General features: G+C 40.9%; 1 protein-coding gene across 10 annotated transcripts in view; it reads left to right on the top strand.

Annotated features, from left to right (window-relative positions):
* The window catches only part of ITSN2 (intersectin 2), a 173313-nt gene that overhangs the window by 118765 nt on the left and 31916 nt on the right, over positions 1-22632 (top strand). For 9 of the 10 annotated variants that reach the window (XM_032652403.1, XM_032652396.1, XM_032652398.1 and 6 more), the window contains 3 exons: positions 1702-1798; positions 2229-2420; positions 21152-21273. In XM_032652403.1, the coding sequence (XP_032508294.1) occupies positions 1702-1798; positions 2229-2420; positions 21152-21273 (411 nt within the window). Of the gene's footprint in view, positions 1-1701; positions 1799-2228; positions 2421-4119; positions 7617-21151; positions 21274-22632 lie in introns of those variants that run through there. The other variant, XM_032652405.1, reaches the window with a different exon arrangement.

Below are 22632 nucleotides of genomic sequence, written 5' to 3'. Positions count from 1 at the left end.
CGTTTATTAATTTTATTATAAAAGTAATGCATGCTCATTAGAAAAATAAGGTTAATAAAAATTTCAGATCACCTATAATCATACCACTTGGAGGTAGTCATTATTACCATTTTAGTATCTTATGTTTCTCTCTTTTGCCTGTTTATTTTTAGCACAGTTGATGTTACAAGTAACAATATGAAGAGTAATTTCCCTAAAGACATAATTGTTTTCCAATAATAGCTGTTTTAATAAACCACAGGACACCTTCTTAAAGGAAAGCTTAGCATCATCTTTGCCTGGGATAACCCCAGGCTTGCGGCATAACTTCCAGACTGAGCGCTAAGAAAATACTATTCACTGGACAGTCCCCCCCACCCCCACAGTCTTACGTTTTTGAAACAGCAGTGCAAGGAAAGGAGCTGCAGGAGTGAATGAGCCTGGTTTTTTCATAAAATGTTAACAGAGATAGTAATTGCATGTTTTGATACAGAAAGAGGAGTTCTTTTCTCACTCCTAAAATTTCCTTACTAGTTAAAACTAAAAAGCATTTTAGGATTAAAAGATGAGGACAGGTGTAAGAGCTGGATTTGTACGTGAAATTGATATATGATTGTAATATGGAGGATTAACTTAGCGTCATTCTTGCAAATCAGGGTCTTACAGTTTCTAAAGAAAAGTGGAGGTTGAAAATTCAGTATCTTCTTGACTAACCCCCTGAAATTTCACCTTCTGATTTGCTTTGAAGATTGACCCAACTAAGTGGGAGATGTGGCTTTCCACAAATTTTGTTTATGATCTCCTGATTAATTATTAGCAAAGCCCCAAGAGGTATTTACCGTGAGCTATGTCATTAAGTGTTGACTTGAACTTATTAGGAGAACATTAGAAAGTTTTTTTTAGTTTATAAATATTATTTGTGTGAAATATGCAGAGAAATTTGAGCCTGAAAGATCTCCAGATAGACTTCTACAAATAGTGTTGAGATGCATATTGAATCTTCCAGTTGTTTAATACTGATGTGGAAGGCCGATGCAGAATTCTGGTGTTCACAAGACACCCTCACTTCTAACACCAGTCATAAGTTTGGAGGTCCCCAAGACCACTCCCGAGTTCAGTAATTCTCCATAAGGGCTCAGAGAAGGCTATTATACTCATGGTTATGGATTATTACAGCAAAAGGATTTAGATTAAAATCAGCCAAGGGAAGAGATGTATGGGGCAGAGTTCAGGCGGATTCCAAACACAGAGCTTGCAGTTGTCCTCTGCCCATGGAGTCGTGGACATCATTAAATCCTCCTGGCAACAATAGCCATGGAGTATTGCCAAGCAAAGCAGCTCACTTGAGCCTTGGTTTCCAGAGTGTTTACTGGGGCTCCATCACGTAGACGCAGTTGACTGCCCACATGGCTGAACTCAGTCTCCAGTCCCTCCAGAGGCTGAGTTCATACTATGACCCAGAGGCCCACCATAAATCACATCGTTAGGCTGTCTGTCATGGTTAAGGCCCCCACGTAAAGTGAGACACTCTTACCAGTCAAGACCTTCCAGAGGTTTAGAGATTACCTCATTACCTTCCAGGAGCCAAAGGCAAAGACCAAACCTCTCTTTGGGCAAGTTTAAATTCTTTACTACACAGCCAGGGTTTTTCTCATTTTTAGTTTATGTCTTAATAATTGTCTTTAGTCTCATCTTTTACATTCTTTTTGCTAATTTTTATAGGCCAGAGGAAAAAAGCGACAGAAGGGATGGTTCCCTGCCAGCCATGTTAAACTTTTGGGTCCAAGCAGTGAAAGAACTACACCTGCCTTTCATCCTGGTATGGAAATGGGTTAACTTGTATTTCATCTTAGAGAAGTTTTGTTACAACTTAGCACTTCTTAGATTAGCTGATTCTTTGAAAAATATTTTAAAATTTGTTCTTTCCTTACCTCTGCCTAAAAGTAATACTGCAATGAGAACTTCCTTTCTAAAAAGTTCTGTGTAGAAACAGCCAGCTGTTCGGTGACACTTGAACGACCTCACTCCTTGAAATATTTTAATTGCTATACCATCATACTTTAAAGCAAACCAGCTGCTTGGATTTCTAACTGCATTTGGGAAATTCTTGTTTTTGTAAAACAGGGAATGGGGGAAGGAGGGTGGGAGAAAACAGCTAAAGGGAAATTTTAGCTGAATTTTTAACATATGATCCTTGTAGGAATAATTATTTTGTTTGATTTGTTACTTCGTTGTTCTTTTTCTGGTAGTGTGTCAGGTGATCGCCATGTATGACTATATAGCAAATAATGAGGATGAGCTAAATTTCTCCAAGGGGCAACTTATTAATGTTTTGAACAAAGATGATCCTGACTGGTGGCAAGGAGAAATCAATGGGGTGACTGGTCTCTTTCCTTCAAATTATGTTAAGATGACGACAGACACGGATCCAAGTCAGCAGTGTGAGTAATATCAAATTATTTACTTCTTAACTAGTGCATAAGCTTTAATGTGCAACATGGCATTCATTACTGCTCTGAATCAGATCTTAAACTTAGCACTCTTAGCAAATGTTATATTAACGTTTAAAGTAAGAAAATATAACAGGAAACTTTCACAAGTTAAGAAGTTATACTGCTTTTTTTCAAATACTTTCTTCCTAGCTTCAGACCCTGCTATTAGATTTTATCTGAAAAAAGTTCTAATTCTCTCATGGGTTCTTTGGTATGATAACAGTCTATACTGCAACTTCCCTTTACACCAGCCTTTTTCAGCTTAACGAAGAGTAGCTGGCAATTACCCTATTCACCTATTCAAAAGGACCCTTTTAGTGTACAGGTGCTATTAATTTTGCAACCTTCTCATTTATGTCCCACCTTTTTACACATCATCCAGCTTAGGAGAAAATTTTAAAGAAAATTATAAAATTTATTTTATAAATAAAGTGCTTGCAAAACTCATTAGGTGATTTTTTTAGGTAGATAACTCATACTGCAAGACATATATGAATTAAGATCTGTTTCACTACTTCTACAACAAGGGTCCGGATCTCAATGTATGAGATTTGGTATTACATAAAATTATCTCTTGGTAGTTACCTAGCCTTTCTTATATTTGAGAATAAACATAGCATTAATAATTAGAGAATAAACAGTACTTGGAAATATTTTTTACTTTTATAAAATAGATGTCACTTTTCCCCACCCTTTTGATTTTTTTGTCTTCTTAAATAAAATATATCATGATTTATATTTTTATCATTCTTGTGAAATTATCTAAAAGCTTTAGCCTTTCGTTTTAACTTAGCTTCTAAGAACATGTAAATGGTAAAAAGCTGAGATGTGTTTATGATTCAGCACAAGTATTGTGAATTTACTTTGTACTATATAATTTTAAAATATTAGTGCATTATTTTCACTTTAGAGCTTATAAGATCTTTCTGATTTGGGGAGAAGGCTTTTCTTTAGATAAAGCAACTGAATTTCCCAATTTGGAGGTGGAGTCCAGTTTTTTATGGTTTGAATATTCCTAAAGGTATCTCAGGGTTTCAGGAGAGGTAGTAAAGAAAATTATAACAACTTGGATTACCTAAATGAATGACCATTTTTAAACTCTGCTGATGGTTTGGCAGTTTTCAGTGCTTGCCAGTTTATCTGATTAATTAGAAATACCTGAGGTGTCTTTCCTGGACCTGAGAGAGGAAGGTACTTTTCAAACCTACTGGGTCTGGAAGATCTTTGACTAAGTGATCCCTGGAGGCATTCTGGTTTGTCAGTACATTTGGCTTTTATAGTGTCTACAATGTAAAGTGATAGTTTTCCAAAGGTTTTGTTGTTGTTTATCTTGTTTTTCAGTGGCGGAACTCTTTTCCAATTAAGTCGTATATAATAAGGAATACAAAGAACAGATAGAAGCTGTTCTAAAGGAAGAACAGCCAGGAGTGTATGAGTCAGTGAAAACTGGTTAAGTTTTAGACTATCATTTGTGTTTCTGTAGGTCTTATAAATATTACTTGCATTTTATTATGTAGTTAGGATATTTTCTAAAGGTTGAGAATTTTAATAGTTCAAATTTGTTGATGTTGCGTGTAATCGGTAGAATTTTTTCTCACCCAGTTGATTTGCTTTATGTTCATTTTATTCCTCATTTTTCTTTTTATAGGACCCAATGTTGTCTTCCAGTGTGAAAGCACCCCAGAGACCCACTATCCAAGTTTGACTCTAGCGTGGAGGCAGGGCAGGCAGCCCTGATCAAATATCTCCTACACAATTCGTTAACTTCGTTCGAATGTTAGAGCCACTTGTGATTATTTCTTCGTGTTTCTAATCTACAGTTAAAATTTACTTGTAACAAGTTAAAGGATAGTGGGTCTTTGTGTGGCTTTCCCTGCTGTTCACTCTGGCATCCTTTAGCATTTTTCTTCTTTTTTAATTTGGTAATTGTAGGTCATTAGCATGCATGTTGAGTTTGCCCTTACATGGTGGGAGTTCAAACACACAAAGACCCACTATTTGCACAGACTTTTCTCGCTGGTTTGGAATGGGCTGCCATGCTTTTCTAATGTTATTGCAACATGTATATTCATTACAGAATTCAGAATTGCTTATGTTTTGCTATTATATTTGATCTAATCACAGTGAGCTCTTAATTGGTTCAATATGTGATTTGTCCCTTAATGTGCACTGTTTATTACTTTCTAATATGCCACTATGAGTACCAATATTTAAATTTGTTTAAAGGCCAAGAAGTGGAAATATCCTTTTCTCTATTTTCTGTGTATTTTGGGGTGGGAGCAATGACACTTTGAGGGAGCTTTTATTATCTCACAGAAGAGGAAAGTGGCCTGCCCCAGCAATATGTGCAGAGCAGGGTATGTTTTATCTGTTCCGGCTGCCCAAGAATGAGTCCTGTACATGGGAGTCCCCTTGGGATCTCTGTGGTCTGGGCTCATGCGGAAGCTTCATGTGCTGCAGCGGTCAGTTGTTACTTCTTTACTAATGAGCTAAAAATGGATTCTTTTTGAGGAATGAAAGGCTCCCTTCATTGACCATGAGATATGAAACCTTCCCTTCCTTAGAGCATTTATATCTGTACATTTTGAAGTCAAAATTCATGTTATCTATTTTAATTAGGTGACTCCTTGTCCCAGGTCACAAAGGGACACTGGTTGACACTCTTCTTAATGTATTTAGTAAAGAGCATAAGGAATCCTTGAAGAATTTAAATGCCCATGAAGCAGGCAGACAGTCTCTGTCTAGTTGAGAGTGAATTCAGTGAAGGAAACGTGTGAGAGCTGGCATCCCTCTATGTCCATGAAGCTGCTTTGGGGCTAGAGGGTTGATTTTACCATTCAGAATTCTCTGGCTACTATCTATTATTCAACCACATTGGCTACTTTGGCATAGGATTTTACTTCTTTTCCTTGAATGGAGAACTTTAAAGATAATAAACATTATTATAAACTAATAAACGTGAGAGTACTTAGCTGAAACAAAAGGGAGTTTTAGTGGACAGTATTAAACTATATTTGAAAATCAATGAGAAGTTTATGCAATTTAAAATGTTTACAAACTGCAGTGCAATCTGCTGTTTATGAATGTCCAGGTATTACCAGGACAAGTGTACATACAATCACAGAGTCTTATTTCCTCACACAGTTCTTTAAGAAGAGTGAAATATGTTTTTATATATCTGAGTTTTAAGTTAGAGGCATATTTTGTGCAATATTTGTGTAAATGAGCCTATTCATTATAAATGAATGATTTTAGTCATACATTGCCTAAATCATAACTTTACAACACTTGAGAAAGAATCAACAGTTTAGTTAGAACGTCACAAAGTTCAAATGTCTGTGTTCCAAAATACTTCACATCATTGGGATGTATGGTGATATGTATGTGTGCTCCCTGAGGCAGGGATTTCTAGCTATTAGACCACCTCAACTTTTAGCATTTGGCATCATCATGATACTTTGTTTTTTGTTTTTTGATTTTTTTTTGCGGTACGCGGGCCTCTCACTGTCGCGGCCTGTCCCGTTGCGGAGCACAGGCTCCGATGCACAGGCTCAGTGGCCATGGCTCACGGGCCCAGCCACTCCGCGGCATGTGGGATCTTCCTGGACCAGGGCACGGACCCGTGTCCCCTGCATCGGCAGGCAGACTCTCAACCACTGCGCCACCAGGGAAGGCCTATCATGATACTTTTATAAAATATGACATATAGGAAAGCAATAATACCATTTTACAGGAGGCGTAACAGATTTGCCTGCAGTCACTAAAGGGTAGAGTGTAAAGACTGAGTCCTTGTGAATTCAGCTGATCTTCTAAATTGTACAGTTTACTTGGTCTTGCCTTTTATTTTCTGAACTTTTTGCTTTTGCAACCGTTAGTTGGGTTCAAATTAAGGGCAGTTACTTTAAATCCATTTCAAACCCTGAGGTTAGAAATTAGACCCCTTAATTAGTCACATGATTTGGTGTAACATTTTCTCCTTATAATTTTGAATTTGGGTTTATTTAATACACTGATAAATTATTTCAAAAGTATTTTTGTAGCTCAAATTGCTTCACTTTTACACTGATAAATATAGTTTATTAAGAATGACATTCAGGTAGAGCTTAGTGTCTGTAAATCAGTTTGCAAGTGATATATTCATCAGGTACCTATGGACTAAGTCACATAATGGCATATTTAAGCTAAGTGTCTGGGAAATAACTTTACTGTATTTACAGAAATACCCCTCTTTGTTTAGGTATTTTGTCATATATTTGAGAATAAACTAAAAGTAAAGGAAATGGTATGACATATAATAATAACTTGTCCTTCTTAAAAGAGCATGCAGTCCTTTGCAACACCTCGTATCCAGCCACGTATTTGTTCTCATTCAGTATAAGAGGCAGCTTTCCATTTACTTAGAAAGCACCACAGAAAGCAACATTGGAAGGAGTTTATCAGGAACATAAAATTTTAGAATGAACAAATCTGAACCCTGTAGGAGGTAAAGAATGAAAATTTATTTAAAAATTGCAATATGTGCTAACCATTTTTAAGGTATATGATTAAACCTGATAGGTTTTTCAGCAATGAAAAAATCAGTTCTAAGACCAAAGCTGATTTTTTTAGAACACTTGAAAATCTAAATTCACCTTACTTGTTGTATAGTTTCCTCTAAAACTTTATCCTAAGGAATCATTTTAAAATAATACAACTATTAAAACAATGTATCCGCTATTTTAGTGTTTTAAAATATAATATGAATACTGATAGCTTAAAATAAAGGAACTGGGGGGAGGAAAAGTAGAGAAAGAAATGCCAATTTCAGTCCAAAGCTTTATTTGCCAAGTTTTCTTAGGATGAATTTTACCAGGTTATAAGTTCTTGTAAATAGAATCTATAATGGAAATACTGAGAGACTTCTGCCTGAAGTGGCATTATTGGATGCTGCTGTGATGCTACTGTAATGTAATAAATTATTAAATTGTTGCAAAGTGCTGTTTTTTTGCCTTAAATTTTTATTTTGTGCGTCTTGAAAATTATAGTATTAAAGGTCTTGAGATTGTGCAAATGCTGGAAACGCTTGGCATGAGGTCATCCGTTTTTATTTTTACAAAATTGTAATATAACTATGCAAGTGTGTTTATTAAAAGGACACAAACTACATTACTTGTATTGTGTATTTCTTTTGAAGCATCCTTTAAAACTAATTGTTTATGTGTAGTCTTGGTTGAATTTCTTTGGAATGTCTCTTTTTCTGTAACATAGTCTCTGGGTCCAGACCAGCAAATTGTTTTATAGTAGGGGGAGAAAAGAAAATTTTAAGTGGTAAAGATTGAGATAGTTTGATCCAAGATAAGCATATGTATCTCAAAAGCAAAAGAAATTTTGATTTGAAAGTAAAAGAAAATATAATCTAGGATAATAATAGACTACTATGTTATTTATAATTTTTATTCCGACTTTTTCTCCAAAAAGATTGGAAGGAGTTTACAATACTCACTGCAAGTGTAGACTAAGATATTTATACTACAAAGTAAGAGTCTATATGCAGTGAAAGAAACTGAAGTGGTTGCTTGGGGGGTACCAGAGTTAAGCAGAGTTTTACAGTTAAATAATCAAGTTGGTGGTTTCACCTTGAGTGAAAAAAAACATGGATCAAAATCCAACCCATCCATCAATGTCTGACATGAACAATCTCTTTCCAAAATCTTTCCTCATCTCTGGAAAGTCATTCAACTAACATATGTTGAGTATTTGCATAAGCAAATGCAGAGTACTAGGTGCTGAGAATATGAAAATGAGTGCCAGGTGGTCCTGGCCTCAGGTAGTGCCTAACTCTGTGAGGGGATCAGGCACGTACGCAGATAAGTATAAAACAGCCTGCTGAGCACACTGATATTAGCTATTACTGGGCACCAAGAGAGTACAGAGGAGGAATACCTAACTCAACCGTAGATTGGTGAATTAGAGAGGACTTCCTGGAGGAGGCAACCGCCAGAGTCATAAGATAAGTAGGAGTAAAAGCCAGATTGGAGGGTGGGATGGTGGGGAGTGTGATGGAGACCAGCAGCCAGGCGGAGGAGGAGAGGTGTGTTTATAAGAAGTTCATTATTGCTGGAGTGGAAGTGGAAAGCCAGCGACACTGAGTGCTGACGCTTGAGAGCAGATGGAGGGCTAAACCAGAGATTCCTAGCTTGGCTGCTCAATGGAATCACCTGGGGACCTTTAACAAGCTATTGATGCCTGAGTCCCGATTTAAATGGCCTGTGGTGGGGCCTGGGTGTGGGGATTTTTAAGAACTCCTCAGGTGATTCTGATATGAAGCCAAGGTGGAGAAAAAGTCATGAAACTGAGTTAAGACTTGTTTCTGAGGGAACCTTGGCAGGAGTTGGGGATTGATGGGATGCGTGGTCAGGCGGAAGGTCAGTTTGACTCCCAGGTTTGTATCTTGGTGACAGGGCGGAATCATGGTGCCACCAGCTACATTAAAAAATCGGAGTTGGGGGTAGATGAGTTTAGTTTTGACTGCACAGTACCTGTGGGACATCCAGATAGAATTGTCCAGCAGGTAGTGAGATATAATTAAGACATACAGCATCGGATATACATCAGCTGGTGGCATGAATGCCTATTGATAGTTTTTGAGCCACTGAAAGTAAATGAGATGATTCAGGGAGAAAATAAGACCTTTGAGGGTATCAGCAGTTAAGGGTTGGGTAGTGAAAGGAACCCATGAAGACGAAACAAAGGTTCTGGGAAAATAAAGAGATTGTTGTGCCAATATTGCTACCATTTTTGTAAAATAATGAAGTTCTCGCTATATAACTGTTGCTCATACCAGTAAAAAGAAAAGAGGAAAAGTGCTCTTTATTTTTTTAAGATTTATTTATTTATTTATTTATTTATTTTTGGCTGTGTCAGGTCTTAGCTGCGGCATGCGGAATACTCGTTGAGGCATGCGGGACCTTTCGTTGTGGCGTGCAGGCTTCTCTCTAGTTGTGGGGTGCAGGGTTTTTTTCTCTCTAGTTGTGGTGTGCAGGCTCCAGGACGCGTGGGCTCCAGAGCACAATGGCTCTGTAGTTCGCGGTACACAGGCTCTCTAGTTGAGGTGCACGAGCTCAGTAGTTGTGGCACATGGGCTTAGGTGCCCCGTGGCATGTGAGATCTTAGTTCCCTGACCAGGGGTCGAACCCTCATCCCCTGCATTGTAAGGCGGATTCTTTACCACTGGACCACCAGGGAAGTCCCAGTGCTCTTTAGGAGTACTTATTAGTCTAGGCACCTTTCTGAGGCCCTCAAATGTATTACCTCATTACTATTTTCCTTTTACAGGCATGGAAATGAAAACCCAGAGAAGTTAAATAACTTGTTCAAGGTTACACAGATTGTCAGTGGTAGAGCTGGGTTCAAACCCAAGTGGTCCGACTCCAGAGTCCTTGCTCTTAACCTCTACACTAGGGTGCTAATATTGCCACCATTTTCATAATAAGGAAGTTCCTGCAGTACAGCCACCACTTGAACCAATGAAAAGGCAAGAAGAGAAATCAGAAAAGATGAGGAGGCAAGGACTGAATTTAACAGACAAGGAGAAGAATCCCTAAGAATAACATCTAGAAGGATAAAGCTGAACATAATGACTTTTTTGGTAACAGCTCTATTAAGATATAATTTACATTCCATACAGTTCCCGCAACCATACCAATTCAGTGGTATATTCACAGAGTTATGCAACCATTACCACAGTCAATTATAGGACATTTCCATCACCTCAAAAGGAAACCCAGAACCCACTGGTTATCACCCTCGCATCTTCCTGTGTACCCTGCCTGCCCTGCAGCCACAGCTAATCTGTGTTCTGGCTTCATATATTTGCCTACTCTGGACATATGTAAATGGAACCATAAAGTGTGTGGGGGTTTTGTGATTGGCTTATTTCACTTAGCATAATCTTTTCAAGGTACATAATGCTATAGCACATATCAGTATTGCATTGCTTTTTATGGCCAAATAATATTCTATTGTTTAGATATACCACATTTTATTTATCCATATGTTAATTGATGGACATTTGGGTTTTTACTATTTGGCTATTATGAATAATGCTGCTGTGTACATTTGCGTACAAGTTTTTGCATGGACAGACATCATCATCTTTCTTGGGTATATACCTAGGAGTGAAATTGCTGGGTCAAATGGTTTGACTTTTGGAGGAACTGCCAGACTGTTTTGCAAAGTGGCTGTACCATTTTATATTCTCACCAGCAGTGTACAAGGGTTCCTGTTTCTCCACATTTTCACTGACACTTGTTATTATTTGGCGTTTTATTAAAGCCTTCCTTGTAGGTATGAAGTGACCTCTCATGGTTTTGAATTGCACCTTCTCCATGACTAATGATGTTGAGCATCTTTTCATGTGCTCGTTGGCCATGTGTATGTCTTCTTTGGAGAAATGTGTGTTCAGATCCTTTGCCCATTATTTATTTATTTATCTATTTATTTATTTATTTTTGGCTGCATTGGGTCTTCGTTGCTGTGCACGGGCTTTCTCTAGTTGCGGCGAGTGGGGGCTACCCGTTGCAGTGTGCAGGCTTCTCATTGTGGTGGCTTCTCTTGTTGCAGAGAACGGACTCTAGGCATGCGGGCTTTAGTAGTTGTGGCTCGCGGGCTCTAGAGCACAGGCTCAGTAGTTGTGGCGCATGGGCTTATTTGCTCCACGGCATGTGGGATCTTCCCGGACCAGGGCTCGAACCCATGTCCCCTGCATTGGCAGGTGGATTCTTAACCACTGCACCACCAGGGAAGTCCCCTCTGCCCATTTTTAAATTAAGTAAATTATCTTCATAATCACTTTTAAAACTTTATTTTAAACGAGAACAACAAATCATGAAAGATGTGCTTAAGAGAAATGTCTTAATGCTGTTGTCAAAGGCAGAATCACTTAGAGTGATAAAATCAAAGAGTGATAAAATGAGTGTAATGGGAAGTGTAGCGGGAGGGCTGCTTTGGATCGTGACTCTATGAGCTCACCCCTAGGAGCCTTAGCCTCACCTGCATAATGAAGATAGTAATACCTGTATTACAGATGAGACTTAAGAGATTTATGAAACACCAGTTCAGTGTCTAACACATAGATACTAGAAATTACAGTTAGCATTTACCAAGCATTTGCTGTGTCCTAAGTGATGGACTAAACATGTTGGGTGTGTGTCTGGGTTAGTAAGTGATGGAGTTAAAGCCTGAGTCAGCATCTGACCCCAAAGCTGGTGCTCTTAGCCACTTCTCACTAACTTGGAGTTGCTGTTACTTCAGATCACAAAATCAGAACAATCATCATTAAATTCCAAGATACAGGTGAGAAGAGAGTAAAGAGAATTAACTAATTCATTCTTTAAATGAATCCAGGCTGGTCAAGTTACATTTCAAGGTACTGGGAGGACCTGCTACTGGGATCCCTGTGTCACCAGTGGTCATCTGTTAACCACCACGAAATCAGAGTCAGGCAGTGCTGTAGAGTTAGTGTGTCCTAGACTCAGCAGTTTGGGCATAGTATTATGTAGTCATAAACAAGTTGGAAAATATGGGTTGTATAATCATACATTGGGTAAAGTAGAGGTGTAGCAGTCTGCTTAGTAATACCAAGAAAAAAACATATGTGCATATGAAACCCCTGTTGCCCCAGGTCAGTACTGTGGTAATTGGCATATTGATACAGAGCACTGAAGGGTACAGTCTGTTTGAAATTAGCTGTTAGATACAAGTTGTTAATTGCATATGCAACCAAGTAGAAGGGTATGTAAAGGGACCAATTATGTTCCGTAGACACAAAAAAGAGTTAAAGGCGAATAAGGGCCCTGTTGGTTTTCAGTGCTTTGGGCTCTTTGGCATTCCAGGTATTTATACTAAAACCTTTTTTCCTCTAGAATTCAGTTCAACAAGCATAGGACCAGGTTAGGTTTGTACACACTGTCGTCAGAGTTTCCCCTCAAATAGGATTGCAGTGTAAGCATCGTTTAAAGTGGCCTGGCACTTCAAAGTGTAAGACTTGAATCAAGAGACCTAGATTTAGGTATTTAGTAGCTCTGAATTCTACAGTAAGTTACTTAACCACCAAAGCCTCAGATTCTCCATGTATTTATACAGTAGGAGTCAAAGTTATATTTGTTAATCAGACAATTGATCACAGGTTGTAAATTGTGACACACATGTTGGTTATTCGTATTGTTAAAACGAAGTTCTGTGCTGGGTGAACATGAAGAAACTGCTGTTTCATGACATCTCTTCGTAATATTCTATATTCTGAATAGCACATTAATAGTTGAGTCAGTGATACAGGGTCAAGTCTGGCAGACTAGAAGGTGATGCAAAAATCAGCTTGAACTAATTGCTTTCTGAGGCCAAAATCTGCACTTTTGTCTACTGTTGGGGGGGGGGTCTTTGCTGTCTTTAGGCTTATAACATTTTACCGTAGATTCAAAAATAAAAATAAAAAATTGTTTTTTTGGTAAATGCAAATCCACTTGCATTTATCAACAGAGCTGCTTTTGTAAGTTCTAGAATGTGTCTGTTTTCTGATAGTCAAATATTTTGCTTTCTGATGGTCTGCAGCAGTAGAATCACACAAACAGCCCAATTTTATACCACAAATAGCCCTTTTTGTGCTTAAACAAGCAACCTAACACCTGATGACAGAACGTAACAGGCATAAAAAAAGACAGAAAAACTTGTTCAAGAATTATTTAAATTTCCAAAAACGAAACCACAAATATGTATGGCTTCATGGTGCCACCTGGTACACAGTTTGCACTCAGTAAATATTTGCCAAGTGGATAAAAGGCTATTCTCTTACGAAACAAGATACCCAGTAATTTCCAGCGCCCTGATAAAACTTGAGTATTAAAGGCAGCCTTCAGAAAATGCATGCAGTTGAGTCGTCTGGATTACTGTTAAAATCTCATCTTTTCACTGAGCTTAAACACAGTGAGACTGAAAACCATTATGTGATACTCTGGCTCTTAATTTTGGGCACACAGAGAATAGCATTGTTCAGAGGCGTTGGTCTCCTCAGAATGGGCAAGGACTATTCTGGGACTTTATGACATAATCTGAACAAGCCCTCTTTGTAGCAGTCATCACAAATTGCCTTTTGTCCTTCACTTTTTGGAGTCTTCGCAGATCTTTCTCCTCCTTTCTAAGCTCTCTCGTTTGCTTGCTTGCACTGTAATTTAGAACGGTGGTTCCCAGCTATAGTGGGACACAGTTTTCATAACCATTATACATTATGCATGTTTTGTCTCTCAGTCTCCACATCCTAAACACAAGTGTCGGGGGTCTTGTGGCCCAGCCTACCGCTAATTATTCCTCTGGGAACTTTGACCTGGTAGTAGCCATGATCTCTCATTTTTCCTACTTTCCCATTCTTCCTGTCTGCCAGAAAGAACTTCCCAGGAAGTTTTCATCATTCTCTCTGACTGCTTATAGTTAATATCAATGTACTATCTCAGAGTGTATCTTCATATCACATTCTGTAAATACTTGTTGAAAACCTATTATGTGTCAGGCATGGGGGACATAGCAGATTATAAAATGGACAAAAATTCCTGCCCTCTTGGAGCTGACATTTGAGTAGAGTAAGACAGAAAACAAACAAAACAAATAAGTATGTAGTATCTTAGAAAAATAAAGCAGGTGAGGGAAAGGGAGTACTTGGTGGGGAGAGGTGGATCCAGAGGGATTTCAATTTTAAACAGGTTACTCAGATAAAGCTTCTCTGAAATGGTGACATGTGAGCCAAGACTTGAAAGATGCGATGACTATCTGGAGGAAGCCATGTGGATACCTGGAAGATCATGCTAGGCAGAGGGAACAGCACATGCAAAGAGCATGCCCGTAATGCTTGAGGAACAGCACAGAGGCCGGTGTGGCTGGAACAAGGGAGGAGCAAGAGGATGAGGAAATGAGGACAGGGAGGTATCTGCGGAGATGGGGGAAGCCGTTTAGGTTCTTGTGGGCTGATTGTAAGAAATTTGGCTTTTGCTCAGAGTGAGAAGGACCCATTGAAGGGTTTTGATCAAAGGAGTGACATGATCTGCTGTGTTTTAATAGGATAGCTCTGGCTTGCTAGATTAATCTGGAGGTTGGGGGGCAGGGGTCGGAGCAAAGAGACCTGTTAGGAGGTTCGTTCAGCAATCCAGGCAAAAGATGGCAGTGGCTTGGATCAGAATGACAGTGGTGGATGAGGTAAGAAGTGGTCAGATTATGGACCACTATTATCTATTTTGAAGATAGAGCCACAGGTGGGTTGAATGTGAGGTGTAAGAAGAAGGAAAGTGTCAATCCACCTGTTGTGTTAGCTTCAGGTGTACAGTAAAGTGAATCAGTTATACGTATACATATATCCACTTTTTCTTAAAATTCTTTTCTCATATAGGCCATTACAGAGTATTGAGTAGAGTTCCCTGTGCTATACAGCAGGTTCTTATTGTTATCTGTTTTATATATAGTAGCGTGTATATGTCAATCCCAATCTCCCAATTTATCAGGGAGGTAATTCTATCAGTTTTTCATTTCACACTTTGAGGCTCTCCCATTAGTTGCAAATAAGAGTTATTATATTTCCATGAGGTTTTGTGATGGCATCTTATACAGATCCTTGGAAGCCTAGTTTGTCTGTTGCTAATGAATCCTCCCCCACTGCTCTTTTATATTTTGCATTCGTATAGTTTTTTGCAGCCCTTTACTTTTTTTCTTTTAGGTCTTTACTTATTTATTTATTTGGCTGCGTTGGGTCTTAGTTGAGGCACATGGGATCTTTGTTGCAGCACGCGGGATCTTTTTTTTTTGTTGCAGCATGTGGGCTCTTCACTGCGGTGCATGGGCTTCTTCCTAGTCGTGGTGTGGGGGCCCTAGAGCACGCGGGCTCACTACTTGCGCTTCACGGGCTTTCTAGTTGTGGAATGCAGGCTCCAGAGTGCACAGGCTCAGGAGTTGCAGCACGTGGGCTCTCTAGTTGTGGCACTCAGGCTCTAGAGCACACAGGCTTAGTTCCCCTATGACATGTGGGAACTCAGTTCCCTGACCAGGGATTGAACCCACATCCCCTGCATTGGAAGATGGACTCTTAAGCACTGAATCACCAGGGAAGTCCACAGCCCTTTACTTCTAACATTTCTGTAACTTTACGTTTCTGGTGTCTTGTAAATAGCATCTAGCTGAATTCTTTTGTCCAATCTAGAGTCTCTCTTTTAACTGACAGATTTAGCCACTTACATTTATTAGAACTATTTTATACTTTTATTTATATCTATCTTATTTGACATTTTATATTTACCATGCATTTTCTTTGCTTCTTTTTTAAAAATTAACATTGAATTTATCCCACCAACTTATTTATTATTGTTATTTTTACTGTCAATAATTTTTTTTCACATAATTACTGGTATTTTTGCTCACCATTCCTTTTTCTTACTTTTTTTTCTACCACTCCTTACATCTCTGTTTTTCCTTTTCAAAGTACATTTTTTTTAATGGTTCCTTTAGTCAAATCTGCTAGTGGTAAATGCTGTCAAACTTTGCCTGAAAATGCCTTTATTTCTCCCTCTTCCATGAACAATAGTGTAATTAGAATTCTAGTTTGACAGTTATTTTTTCTCAACACTCCCTATTGTTGGGTTGAGTTGTGTGCAGCCAGTCTGGATTGCTGTTCCTGTATAGTTATTCTGCTCTTTCTTTCTTACTATTTCAACAAATTTTTTCTTCCTTGGTGTTTTACAGTCTAGGTATGTGTTTATTTTTATTTTTTTCCCTAATCAGGAATCATTTTCCTCCTGAATCTGTGGAGTTACATCTTTCGTCAACTCTAGAAAATTCTCAACCATTATAATCTCAGTTATTACCCCTTCCCTTTCTTTCTGTTCTCCCCTCCTAGACTCCCATTAGATGTATGTTGGGCCTTGTCATTCCATCCTCTGTATCTTTTAGCTTTCATTTTATGTTTTCCATCTTTTTGTCTTTCTGAGCTGCATTCTAAGTAATTTCTTCAGCTCTGTTTTCAGATTTACTAATTGTTTCCTCCAATGTGTTTGATCTGCTGCCTCATCTATTATTATTTCCTTGATAATATTTACCTTTTTATTTGTTTCTGTTTCAGATCTTCCTGTTGGGTTTTTTAGACTCTAATTAGGGTTTCAAATCCTTCATATATGTCTCAAGCTATTTTAAACATATATATTTTACATCTCCTTTTGCTCTAATCCTCAGTTTTTTATGAATGGTGGATTGTTCCTTGTTTTTTGTAATTTTTTACTTTGAACTCATCTTTAGCGAGACTTAGTTTTTCTCTGTAAATCCTGTGGAACCAAGGTTGTGAGAGTGACCCTCCAGACCAGTTGTACATTTTCTTTGGCCAAGCACCCTGAAGTTATCACCAGCCAGGGACCAATTTTTGTGTTAATTCATCAGTTGTGGAATTCTTGAACTCCAAATTTATGTGAGATGCAGCCCCAGCATTTCTATTCTTTACCCAGCAGGGACTAAATGCTTTCTTGGCATCTCACCATTCTGGCAGGAGGACTCTTTCCCTAGTCCACCCTGTAGTCTTCAGTCTCCTCTCATTAGCCAAGCCCAGGCAGAAGTCAACTAAGAAAAGAGCTTACAAAAGTAGCCTTAGAGGTTGGCCTCCTTGCAGTATGGAGCAGAGCAGGGGAAAGGTGAGAAATGGGTCTGGGGACAACACAATAGTCTTCTACTCAACAAATATTTCCTGACCTCGGTGGTCAAAACATTGCTAAGTGTGATATTATGGACTGTGTTAGACACAGTCCCTAACCTCCACTGGGAGAGAGGGACATAGTAACTATATACAGAAGAACTACAATACACGTTACATTGTGGGAAGTATTTAAAATATAGATGCAAGCCAGTACCATGAAAACACGAAGGAGAGGCAGTCTGGGGACGGGGATGGATAAGGTTTCCCCAGAGGAGGATCATGTGAGCTGCACCCTGAAGGGGTAGTGAGATGGCTTCTGTGCAGAGAAGGGCCATGGACAGAGGCAACAACAGGAGTGGAAACAGCCAGGCCGTGGACAGTTTGTACAGCACATCATGAGGACCGAGCCCAGGCCAGGGTGGGTAGAAGGTGGACTGCATGGTCAGAGGCAGGCTGCTGCTGCATTACGGAGACTCTGGAGCCCTGTGCTCCCCCCGAGCTAGGACTTCATTCTGCAAAAAACAGAAGTCATTGAACATTCTGTCAGGAAAAGAACATGATAAAAAATGTAGAGGCTGGCTTGAGCTGTTCAATATAAATGCAATGTAAGTCACAAATACAAGCCCATATGTAATTTAAAATTTTCCAGCAGCTACATTTTAAAAAGTAAAAAGAAACAGATGGAATTAATTTTAATAATTACTTTTACTTAACCCACCATTATCCAAAATATTATCATTTCAAGGTGTAATCGGTATAATAATTTTTGTACTGATGCATTATTTTACATTCTAGGATGTTTCTACTGGGTCTTTGGAATCCAGTGTATATTTTACACTTACAGCTCTTCTCTGTTCGGACTGGCCGTGGTTCAGGTGCTCAGTAGTTACATGTCGCTAATGGCTGCTGTATTGGACAGTGCAGGTGTAGAGGATGGCAGAGGGGTGTATTCTATCCACAAACCCTAATTCCTCAGTTCTCAAAAGATTCACTCTCCCCTCAAAACAGAGGGTTCTATGGTCAAATAAGTGTTGGGAACTCTGGGTTCACTCAAATGTTTCTTTAGAGCAGGGTTTCTCAGAGCATAGTATGCGATGTGCCTTGTGACCCTGGCAGAGAAATGCAAAGTTTGACCTTGCAGGTCAGGAATGCCAGGAACACATTATAGTATTTGCTGGATTGGGGGGACCAGAGAGCCTGGAGGCAGGCAGAGGCAGAAATGCAGAAGGAAACACCAGGAAGAAGAGAGTGACAGAGGCTGAGGGAGAGATTCGAGTGTTGGAAGCAGCAGCTCATCACAGGTGTCAGGGCTCTGGGCAGGTGCAGGAGGACGCCAGCTCCCAAGGGGGTTTCCTGCATTTGGTGATGCTCAAGGTCATCATTACCTTCACAAGAGCAGTGTCAGTGGAGTGGTGGGAGAGAAACCAGAGTACCTTAAGTCGGAGAAGTGACAGAGAGAGCTGTGGGCGGGGGGAATGAGTGTCAGACTCCTCTACTGTCAGACATTTGGCAGTGAGACTAGAGACAGGTGTTTGTGGAGGGAGCAGGGTTGCAGGAAGGGTGCTTGTTTGTTTTACATATTGTGGTAGGAGGGACACATAACCATGTTCATGGACTAGAGGGACCAGTGAAGACTGAAGATGGAAGTGTGAAGGGCAGGGAAGGGTCCTGCAGGAGAGGGCGGGTTAGGGATGCTGGCTTTAGAAGAAGTAGGATCCCCTCACCCCCTGACACGGGAAGGAAGTACAGGGATGAGTGAGCAGGAAGATGGGGCTGGAAGTAGAAGGGGCATCATGCCTTTATTTTTTTTCCCTTGATGTCAGAGGTGAGAGCATCTGAAAGTGGGGATAGGGGTCAGGTTGGAAACTTGGAGAATAAAAATTTAAGAAGCATTGTAATGAAATGCAGAGGTGTCAGCTAGGGTTGGAGTACAAGGATTGTCCCACATTCATCCTGATTAAGCTAATGTCATGTACGTCCCAGCCTTAGAAACGATAAACTACCTGAGACTTTTCCTATTATCCCAAGATACTGAATAGATAGGCCAATACTTGTGGGTTTTAACATCAATCATCGATTCCCAAAGTGTGATATCCCAGTGGTGCACAACACAATGGCCCACAAAATAGTGCCCAGGAGGACTCGAATTATTTTAATAGTTATATGTTTATGGTAGTTACTATTAGAAGAAACATAACCATCACATCAAACCCATGATTTCATAGACATTTAGCTCAAACATGAAAAAAAATATTACATAAATAATAGTAGAGATACTATGTGGATGTGGCAGAATGTGAAGGACCGAGATTTGTAAACCACTAGCAAAGAGCTAGGGCAACCTTAGAGACTGCTGCGATTGCCCCACCAGTGTCAGCTGGATGGCCACGTGATCAGCAACATTCCCCATCAGGCGTCGGCCTTGGCATCCAGCCGCCTGGCTGCACACCGCGGGGTCAGGCAGGGGCCTGTGTCAGCCTTGCTCATCCCTAGCTCTCGCTCACTCCTGCAGGTCTCCTTGGCAGAACAGGATGGAACACAGTCCCCAGAAAAGCTGGATGAGTCTGGACATGAGTGGCACTGCGATTTCATCTTGGTAGCACCGAACGTGACTTTTGCCTTATCCAATTTTTGTTTGACTGTGGGAGTAATTTTTTTTAAAGCTGTCGGCAGCATGTGCAGAAAATAGAACAGTTGTCTTCGTGAGGATTCTCTGAAAGCCCAAATCTATACAAAATACATAAAAAATCAAAAACAGTCACGAAGAGGAGCCCCCACTTAAAAGGCCAGTCTGATCCTGGCGTTTTCCGCCTCTGTGGCTCTGTGCCTTTGTCCCCATGCAGGGCGTCTGCCTCCGTCCGAACACTGCGGGCTGCGGAGGCCCCGCAGGGCCAGCCCTGCTCCTGTGTCCTCTGCTCCCCAGACCTTCGTGTTACCTCCCCATCTCTCCCGCTTCAGACGTGCACTGCTACCGCCTCATGTTGTCCCTTGCTGGGCACCTACCTGCTTTTTCTTTTTGCCTGAGGAAGGGCTTTCTGAGGCGTTTCCCCTCCCACTGGGCCTTCGGCAGGCCCTCAGCTTCTTATTGCATGACTCTGGGTTAACGTCACTTCCCAGTGTGACAGTGAGCTCAGCTCCCATGTGCCTGTACATTGATCCGAAGTGACTATGGTACTTCTCACTCTGATGCCACGCGAGATGGCTGGGGACTGCCCTCAAAGCCCCCATGGCTGCAGTGTACCCCAAACCACCAGTTCTTTGTTCCAGTGGGTTAAGACCGTGCTCTTGCTGGGAACTGCTGGGCCCTGGAGACTTCAGGTTTCCTAACTGAGCACTTAACTTTGAGAAATCTAGAGAAGTGTTTCTCAAACATTTTTTAAACAGTGGCTCACAGTAAGAAATACATTTTACATCCTCAAATACATACCTAACTAAAAATTTTCACAGTACAATACTGACAGATCCTGTGCACGTGGTAGTTTCTAGTTATTTATTTTGTTTTGTTTTTGTTTTAAAAAATCGATAGAATGGCCCACCAATAGCTCATGACCTGCAGTTTGGAAAACACTGGTCTCCAGCACTTGATTCACTTAATCATTACGGTGCTTTGAAAATGTCTCAGGATGGTGAGAATAGCATAGATTCTTCACAAGGCTCCCTCCGCACAGTTCTGGTTTCTTTGAGGCCATTTCTGCAAATCCTTCATTCTGTCATTACTTATTTGGAAAAGAAATTGGGACCATACCGAGCATTGCAGGTGTTGCAACCAGTTACAGGTATTGCTCATTTGCGGCTCTGGAGCTCTGGAATGGCCGGTGGTTAATCCCGCTTCCGCAGGTGTGCGCTGTTCGCCCAAGTCCCAGGGCCCTTTGGCAGGCCACGTGGTTCTTTCCCGGCAACATTTGCAAACCCCGTGTATCTGACGGTTCATGTCTGTTTTCTCCGAGGAAGATAAAATAATATTTTGAAACTCTAGCCTGCTTTTCCACAGGGTGTGCAGATCTCCAAACCCTGGACACCATGCAGCCAGTGGAGAGGAAAAGGCAGGGCTACATCCATGAGCTGATGGAGACTGAGGAGCGGTACGTGGATGACCTTCAGCTCGTCGTGGAGGTGAGGGCGCCGCGGGCGCTGCCGGCTGCTCAGGGGGTGGGGCCTCGTAGCAAGGTATCACCTTTGACAAAAGAATTCTCAGGCAGTGACGGGAGCGCTCACACCCTCAGAATGCTTCCTCTGACCCTTGGAGAGGCCTTGAAGATCTCAAGTCGGCTCTTCCTCCAGATTAGGTAATTCAGAGTGAAGAGAGAGAGAAAAGGCACTCAGTGCCTCAGTCGGATGTGGTAGAGGCCCCATCAGGAAGGACCAGGGTACGGAGTAGGTGGGAAGGCTCTCCAGCAAATGTATCTGCCTCAGACTTTTCTCTGACGGACGACGTCTGCACCACTCTTCTGGCACCTGACGCTTTCATAAAGTTTAATGATTTCCAGAGGAATTGTGAGGCAGTGGGGGTGTTCACCTAACCTTTATGTCAGTTTGGAAAACCAAACAGTGTACTGTAAAGTAGCTCCCAAATCTCATATATTTACTGTGTTGTGACTATTAATGTTGCCAGCGACCCCGAAGCAGACAACGGCCGTTAGAGTGGCACTTTTAAATGGTTCGCATTTGAGCAAAGTAAGATTTTATACTTTTATTATGCTTTTGTTTCCATGGCTTTCAGTTCCCACAAAAATTTGTCAAGGCCCTCAGATGAGACCAGTTTAAAAAAAAAAACTTAAAGAGAACAGGTGTCCCCACTCAGGCCCAGCAGGTGCACTGTTTACGTGGTCGTGACCTTGAGAACACACGGTGCAGAAGCTGAGTCCTCCATCTGCCCCACCAAGGCCTGCACCCGATTCATTCTCTCCCCTGAATTCGGGCTGGGATCTCAGACATGGCACACTTGATCCTCTCAGACGTTCACTGTCCTGCACTTCTCGGTTGATAACGTCTATCTTCCCCCAGGCTGTGAGCTCCTGAGTGCAGAGACTGTGTGTCCTTCGTCCTACACCCCAAACGTAGCCTGGCCCTTTACAGGCCTTCCCAACAGGACTGAATTTATGTGTGGCTAGGTGTGTTTATGTCTGTCTGCACTTCTCTCACCAGGATGGATGGCCTGTAAGAAAAGCCCATCCTTTTGATTAACCCCTACAAGTGTCAGCCCTGCTGCCGGTCAGATTCCAGTCCTAAGTGGTTGTAAATGGGTGTGGAGAACCGCTCTGACTAGCACAGAAGGTGAATGGGGGCCAGGTGCTTTCCCCATCTCAGGCCAGCCTCTTAACCACGTGGGCTTGGTTATTCTCAGCGCACCTCACAAGACACTCTGAGGGGTGAGGCATCAAGTTGGGGTCAGGGGGTCAGGGAAAAAAGCACTGCCCACAGGCAAGGGCTTCTCATTACCGTTGCCATGGAGGGCCCCAGAGGACCCAGCCA

The sequence above is a fragment of the Phocoena sinus genome, chromosome 13 (genome assembly GCF_008692025.1).
Source record: "Phocoena sinus isolate mPhoSin1 chromosome 13, mPhoSin1.pri, whole genome shotgun sequence".
Lineage (NCBI taxonomy): Eukaryota > Metazoa > Chordata > Mammalia > Artiodactyla > Phocoenidae > Phocoena > Phocoena sinus.
Note: the sequence above shows the minus strand (reverse complement) of the source record. Positions and strands in the feature narration are given on the sequence as shown.